Consider the following 8,732-nt stretch of genomic DNA (forward strand, 5'->3'; position numbering starts at 1 on the left):
TAAAATTGAATAAAGAGAATAAAGGCAACAGATATCAGATGCAATGGTAAACATCACTTAAAATTCTTCAGCCCAAAAATGTCTGTTTTGTTTTTCTCCTCAACCAGATTATTGGTTACTGTTCAAAATGTTTCCTCGACATCCCAATGGACAAGTAAAAATACAGAATGTCATAGTTCAGTACCTTATAATTAAAATGCCCTGGTCTATCTTTCTTGCTCTCTCTCGGAGAGCATGTTGACCACGGAACTTGTTCAGTGAACCCTGAAAAGAAACATGAATAAGTAACTAGAACTCTTTTTTTGAATCCAATATTCCACCAGATACAGAACTGTAAGAATTAAAAAAACAGTTTATATCTATTTACCTTCTTGGGAGACCATTCTGGAGGATAGTAAAAGTTGTCTGCCCTAGCAGCTGCAAGTGAAGACTGCAAAACACATAAAAATAAGAAACAACAGTTCAGCACCAGCATTTCGATAGTTCAAAGGAAAAAACAAGCGATGGAAACTCAAGCCAAAAGTTTAATAGGTGCTTATGTAAGCATGTGTATCACTTATTTCCACACGTAATTGATTGGATTTTAGTTGCTCGGTTGCGCTGTAAATTGAGTTACTGCACCTACCATACAAGTAATTACAGTTCTGTCTTCCAAACACTTATTTAACACAAAACAACAGCTCAGATAGACAATAATACAAGAAAATATATAGAGCTCACTGATGAATTATAAAGCATTTCACAATGTTGATGGGTGAAAAAAGAAAAAGATAACTAAAAAGGTAAGAAGGGCAAGAAAAATAAACGGAGAGATACATGTCATATCTGCTAGGAAGAAATGACTGGAAGGCCACACACACACAAGCTTTCTCAACCTCTCAAAAAAAAGGACCAAAAAATAGAAGATACAACTTCCACACACACTTTACAATCTTAGAAGAAAAAAGAGGAAACAATAAAATAGTTCTCAAGAGGATAAAATGCAGGCCTTACATGAACCAAACATATAATAGAAGGAAGGGATCACAACTTCAGACAGTCTCATAGAGTTTGATATTGAAATATATGAAATAAATACTACTGCCTATGTTACTAGTCAACTGGAAGATATAAACCATAATTAAATAAATCAAGCAAGAAGTAGCAACTAACCGCACCTAAATCTCAAACTAGTTGAAGGGATCCCATTTATACAACTCCATTAGACCCCTTAACAAACTCAGACGATTCCTTAAAATTAACTATTTCTATGCTGACAGTCAATAAACCATAACCCTCATCCTTTTATCTAGACTTGAGACCAGCTATGCATTGCGTAACTAACATCGCCAGAGCTAGATACCCTAATCATTTAACAGCTCATCACAATTTTACAATCAATGGTCAAATCAAACACCACCGGCGAAGAAATTGTTTAATTAAATCTGTAAAGCAACTTTTATGAAAAAAAATCGTAACTTCTAATACATAGCATATATTAACCATGCTGTCAAAGGCCACCTTGCGCGCACCTAAACTAATTTCACGGATACCTCCCACGTCCCACCAGCACCTAGACTCATGGTTCTCAACAGACTTCATAAACCACTATACCACACCCTCGAGTAACTTTTAACATTCATTAACACCCAAACTGGAACCATTAATCATATATCAGCTCAAAAATTCTAAGGTAAATTCATAACAGTGTAATTCAAAATCTTCACACACAACACCTTCTATCATATTCAATTATGGACAATTCTCAACACATAACAACTCAAAATAAAAAAAAATAACAATCAAACATTGATATAAACCCTAGATTGTTAAAAAAAAAACTGAAAAACTCACGAATTAATCATAATTAAAGAAAGAAATCATGATGTACGTACCATTTTTTGATCTTCAAAACTTCGTTTCTCTGATCGGTCGTTTTGATCCTTGAAGATTCAGTTTAGGGATTTCGCGTTTTGATTGCAGTTTGGGGATTGTTTGATCATTTATACGTAAATAAAACGACAACGTTCTAATAATGGATTCAGGCGGCAAAAGCCCGTAGGCGGCGGTGTTGATTTTTTATTGATGGGCCTGGACCAACAATTGGACAAATTGCACAAATAGCCGATAATAGAGGTTGATTTACGTAAATATCCTTTCTTTAGGTTATTATTTAAATTTATCTTTTTTCAAAAAAAAAAAAAGTTGTACAAATATAATCTTCGAGAAATAATCATTATGGACAATGTTAGATTCGAGTTAAATATTCTTCTCATGTACTGCTTAATTTTGCAGATAAATATTAGATTGTAGTATAATATTCATGATAAGATATAAATTTTTCGAGTGTTAGTAATGTTTTCTTAGATTTTAATTTTTTTAAAAAAAAACTCGTTACATAGTTTTTTAAAAAGGTTGTTAGATCGTCATTTACTAAATAGAGGTTAAAAATAGGGACGGGTGATAAGAATTTATGGTTATTCATTTTTTCAAGACTCATGTTAAAGGCATAATTATAGTATATAATTTTTTATAAATAAATCAATTTGAAATCAACTATGATGTTTCAACGTATAGGATCAAAGTTGTAAAAATTTGTGCGCTAGCTTATAAATTATTTCAAAAGTTTGGTATATTACTTAATTCAAATAAACTTTGAATTTTTTTATCTGAAGTTTAATGTACACGTAATTAAAATTTGACTCGTCAATATCTAATTTCAAACGATTGGAATATTAGTAAAATTTAATTTTATTTTAAATTTGGTTTGATAGTCTCAAAACTTTACACATGCACTTGCATTTTTTTTTTTTGCCATTCAATGTCTGATACTCACATTAAAGTCCGACAATTGCTCTTCTGGTTGATTTGTTTTTGCCATAGTCATAAAAGAAATGTTTCTTTTTTCTTTTCTTTTCTTCAATATCATAATGAAGATTTGGGTGGTATATAAATGTGAAAACCATTTTAGGTAAATCCCACTAAAAGTGCACTTATATTATTGCTTATTATTTGTTTCCCATATATATTATTATACCCCTATGTGACACCATCAATACATTATAACTAGCTTCACTTTTTCCAAATAGTGTGTACATTGCTTGGTAGAATGATAATATGGAGTACACTTGTTCCCCCACCATAGAGCAAAAGGACTTTGCAATTTAGTAGAAACATATATTTGCATGTTCTCCTTATAGAAAGGGAAAATAGAGAGTTGACTTTTATATAATATTAATCGCTCTTTTTTAAAAAACGATTCTATTTTCTTTTTAATTTGTTTAAAAAATGTATAATATATCAATCACGTTAAATTATATGTATAAAAGTCACTTGTTATTATATAAAAGTTGAATTATTGTAAGAATTTATAGTCTAGTAAGATCGATGAAAGTACTTTTGCACATAATAGCGTGAATCTAATTTCCTTTTCCCTTCACCGACTCATTTGTTCCTCTTTCTCCGATCTACTAACATAGTGAAAACAATTATAAAAGTTGAATTCGTATAAAATATATGTATCTAACACTTTTGTTATGATCGATTCTCTTATATTTCTTTATTTCGAGCAATAAGTATTGAAAAAATAGATATTCAACATATAAAACTGATGTTTATATCGATCTATATATTATACATAAGGTAGACCTCATACAATAATACCTCTTGATTTCAAAAATCTATATGGTATAATTCAGGGGATTTTATATTTTACATAATGACCACTTTTATTATTCCTTGAAATCTAAGTAACATTTATTGGGAAAAAAAAAGGTCTACCTCCCCCCATTTCCTTTAATTTCCACCCAACTACTCACATAATATCTCCACCTTTCCTTATTATACACAACATTAAATTTTTAGCTTATTCACAAGTCTCACATGTAAGCAAAAATCCATTAGATTCAAGCTGTCAATCTTCAAAGTTTCTCAATCTCCAAGAAGTGAAAAAAAATTTAAATAAAAATTGATCCTTTATTATTTCAATATTGATGATCAATATTATTATCCATGTTTCCTCTTGTGATCACTATTTTCTTACAACATGGGCTTAAAGGTACCTCATGTAATATGTTTTGTTCTTTGGTTTTCTATACTTGTTCTCTTATTTCAAGAATTCAAATTCATGAAAAACAACAATAAAGTCATTATATATAATGATCATGATCACCACTCTTTGTTTGGTCAAAGAAAAACACTTCTAGCAAGTAATTTTGACTTCACACCTTTTGTGAAACATGTTCATCACCACCACCACCACCATCATCATCGGGACGATGTCTATGAGGAACCGGAGGCTGAGCCAGCCGGAAGTCATGAGATTGATCAACGATATGGTGTCGAAAAACGACTCGTACCAACCGGACCGAACCCTTTGCATCATTAGGGTTTTGGAGGAGAGTTGTATACAAAAAATAATGAAATCAAGCTTCCTATTGTTTTATTCTTGATCAAGAACATGGTGTATGATCTAGTAAGTCTTTTTTTTTCTTTTGGTGCTTTGTGTACATGGTACTAATGAAAATGCTTTGATATTATAACATTAGCTTATTTCTTTGGTTATATTTATTGTTAGCTTGAAAACATATTTAGAGAATGTCATGATCATTTTAACATTAATCATATCAAATTATGATGTATAATAAAACTCTTGCTTAAAAATCATATCAAATTTAGGTTTTCTTTTGTTTCCTATCTGATGTCTAGTACCCGCTTTGAAACCTGAACAGTCAGGTTTAGTATATAAAAGTTTCATTTTAGAAATAAACACTTTCTAACAAAGAGGATTCTATTAATATCACAATTTGAATCTAAAATCTCTGATTAAGAGAGCGCGGCGGAGGGGGGGCAAAATTAGGTTTGGTGAATGTTGTTGCATGGGTGAGTTGTGAAAGAAAATTGTCAAGGGAGCACATGAGTAGTTGTAACGGCACGGCAAATTAGAGAGGAATATTAGACTACTTATTAGCTATCATAATAAATATTATGAAATTAATTAATGTTGTTGGTTAGTATATAGTTATTGAAGGCTAAATGTGCAATGCACGTGAAAAGTTGGGTAATTAATTAAATATATACTAGCAAAATTAAATCCCCATGACAATACCTAAATGTTTGTCTATTAACAATCAAGGCGAAATTAAGATTTTGAATTTATTATAAATTGAGTATAGCTAAAGTTATATCTCACTAATTCTGATTTTATAAATGTTTAACACAACAGTTTCATCAATATCATATATCAAAACACATAAACGTTTCTTGTAAAGACTTACACAAATTAAAATATTTAATAAGAGTTAGTGGTGTTTTTTTTTCCTTCTATTCGATATATGTATTAAGATTTGAGTAAATTTAGATTCACTTCTTACATGATCTGTTTCTGAACGTGACACTCTCGATAGTAGGGTGCTTTCATTTCTCTCAAACAAAACTCATGATTGTAATATTTCTGGATGAAAAAGATGACATTATGAAAATTGATTGCTTGAGAATGCATAAACCATCAATTGCAAAAATATTTATGCAATTATGCTGAATCTTATAAAAGTTAGAAATGTGACATTGAAGTTTAGACAACAATTTACTTTTGTGCTAGTAATTTTTTATTATTCATGATAGTGATGTTTGTCCAGAAAAAACTTACTTCCCTGCGTGAAAATATTAAATGATTAGCGGCACGTAATATTGTACTATTTCCTTCGTTCTTTTTTATCGTGTTACGTCTTTGGAAAGTTAATTTGATTAATTTTTAAAGCAAAATTAAATTACATTAATTTGATATATTAAATAAAAAAAAATAGATATTCAAAAACTATACGAAAAGTACTATAAATTGTAACTTTTTACATATCAATATGATAAAAAAATACATTGTAAAATATTAGTTAAAGTGTGTATCGTTTGACTTTAAAAACCATGACAGTTGATAGTGGACGGAGATAGTAGTTGCTTTACGTTTTTTTTTTTTTAAAAAAAAAGAAAAGGTAGTCACAAAATATATCGTGTTCACTTAGGGTTCATGCCTTCGAGGAAGAGTCACATTTTAAAGGTGTGTGACGTAGACAACATGTCTTTTTGATGTATGTAAGAATTAGACGTGATTGCTTTTACCATTCAAATTCGTGACTATAAAATTTAGTTACTATTCCTTCATCTCAAATTAACAATTACTTTTAGTGTAGTTTTTTGAATAGAACGAGAATAATTATATGATTAAGTCATAAAAGTTATATACATGTAAAAACATACAGATGTATTCATTGCTCATACCAACACGAATTAAGATGAAATAGTATTATATCAAACACTTCTCGAATTTGAATCTTTGAAATAATCCTTTTTAATCGCTCTCGAAAATAGATTACAATATTGCATTTAACCTTAGATCTTATATAATCATTCAATATACTTAAAAGCAAAAGCACCAAACATACTCTTTGCATTTAATTCTTACGTAGCGTTTAATTCATACCTCATTTGATTTTTCTCTCCCATTTACGAGACAAGATAATTGGTTTTTTTTTGGGTGGTGGGGTGGGGGGGTGGTGTAGGGGGAATGGAGCTTTGGAAATGAAATGATATAGTGGTAGCGTTAAAACCTTTTTATCGCTTCTAAATTAATTTTATGAGATAAGTGTCATCTTCTGTCAACACTCAACGCAGATATCAATTAAATAAAAGATATTTATAGGTGTTAATTGTTAGTTAAAAAAGTATATATTATAGAGGAACAAAAAGAAGATGATGTCTTTCTGTCCCACCTTTTCCTCCTCATGATGGTTAAGGTAAAAAGTTAATTAATTGATTCTTAATTAACCTTCTCATTGGTGGAACAAATTAATTAAAGGAAATGTCATTTTCTGTGTGTTGTTAATTACCCAACAAATTATCTAAAACTCTCTAGAAGATGCAGATCATTTTTTATTTTATTTTTCTTCACGATGTCGTATTAAGATTTAATTAAATTAAATTTTATTAAAAGGTTTCATATTTAAAAGTAAAAAGCTTCTTAGCTAACAAAAGGCACCTCTAGTACATGAAGTTTCGGGTTTGAATAGCTTTGAGTACGAATTTGTTTTTGTTAAAAAAACGTTTTATCCTCTAATTATGTGTGACTTTTTGGCAAATTTAAATATAGTTAAGTTTTAATGTAAATATCGAATAAGAAAAAAAAACTACACTAATACTGCCATAAGATTTGCCAATTTCATATCATGGAAAGCACGTAGAATTACATAAAATCCTTGTATCAATTATAAAAATACATGCATCATGATTAGCAAAACAAAAGTCCACTAAGACTAGAATCAATATATATTATTCTTTAAGTTCAAGCTTTTTATAAAAAGAAATTAAAATATGATTGAGAGTTTGTCTTTGAGAAATTTTATAATGTCCAAATTTAAATTTAATTTAATTTTAATATAATTGTCGAACATCAAATTAAATTTAAAATGAAAAACTAATGTATAATTAAGGATTTCTCTGTGACATCACAATTATATTCAAATGATCTAGTATATATTAAAGGAGTTAGAAAGGTACACATACAATGTTTTGTTTTGGTTGAAAACTCAAAAGTCTAAATTTAATTCGAAAAGTTTCACATTATGTAATATCATATTCAAGATCTAAATTTAGAACCTCTAAAAATGTGTTTTTTTCTCTACGGATAGATACAAACTTTTATAGTATTTATTTGCAATGCAAAAATTTTTTATTTTTCTAATTTTATTGATTAAGTTAAGAAAAATGTTTGATTACATTAATGTAAAAACTTAATCAAGAATAAATTATAGTAAGTGTTCATCCATAATAAGAAGATAGTTATTAATTATTTAGTGATCACATTATAAAAATTAATTTAAGTAATATAGTCAATATGAAATAATTTTTTATACTATTGGGTTATATATTTTAGAAAGCCTTTATACAAGTAAAATATCATATATCTTCTAAGAAAGCTACTTCTCAATGCCATTTGAATGATTTGACAATATAAAAAAGTATTTACCTTGATTTGAAAATATAAAAGATTATTTACCTTAACAGTACATACAAATTAAACTCAATAAATTCTAGAATATTTCATAAGAATACGTGACTTTAAAATAAAATGTCTTAGGAATATTGTTCACTTAATAATGAACAAACCTATCATATAATTAATATTGACCTAATCCAAACTTAAATAACTGATAAACACGTCTTCAATGATTTCAAAAGTGAAAAAAGTGCTTGAATTAGTCAAAATATAAATAAATATATTAATGAAGCATGAGTTAGTAAAGACTTGGTAAAAATTCATTAGTTAAACTTTATTAGTAAAAGTCTCCAAAGAAACAAACCATGAAATAATTTCTTAAACAAACATGATTTTTCCTTTCATCTTGAAATTTTTTTAATTGACTTAATTAATTTTAAAATATAAAAACAATAATATATAAAACTCATAAGTTTAATGATTGAGTCATTAAAATAATTCCAAAGCAAAATTTAGAGTTGAAATTTTTTTCCTACCTTGCAACTACTACAATTATAGTGTTGAAATCACTACACCATCAAAATAAAATATTGTATAAATTATACACAATATGATACAAAAGTTTAATTATACTCTCAATATATCTTAACTTATTTTAAAAAGATTGTTTTCCATTAATTATGATGGTTATTAATTAACGTTTATATTAATAATTTAAGTGATATGTAAATAGAAACCCCACCCTACCCTCACCCCCACCCCACCC

The 8,732-nt window shown here is 28.5% G+C and overlaps 1 protein-coding gene across 1 annotated transcript in view; it reads right to left on the reverse strand.

Moving 5' to 3' along the window:
- The window catches only part of LOC107018647 (coiled-coil domain-containing protein 130-like), a 4,488-nt gene extending 2,458 nt beyond the window's left edge, over window positions 1-2,030 (reverse strand). The window contains exons 1-3 of the mRNA XM_015219183.2: window positions 1,875-2,030; window positions 368-430; window positions 185-264 (exon numbers count right to left, since the gene is read on the reverse strand). Of these exons, the coding sequence (XP_015074669.1) occupies window positions 185-264; window positions 368-430; window positions 1,875-1,877 (146 nt within the window). The 5' untranslated portion in view covers window positions 1,878-2,030. The remainder of the gene's footprint in view (window positions 1-184; window positions 265-367; window positions 431-1,874) is intronic.
- Between the last annotated feature and the right edge of the window lie 6,702 nt (window positions 2,031-8,732).

The sequence above is a fragment of the Solanum pennellii genome, chromosome 5 (genome assembly GCF_001406875.1).
Source record: "Solanum pennellii chromosome 5, SPENNV200".
In the NCBI taxonomy this organism is placed as follows: Eukaryota; Viridiplantae; Streptophyta; class Magnoliopsida; order Solanales; family Solanaceae; genus Solanum; species Solanum pennellii.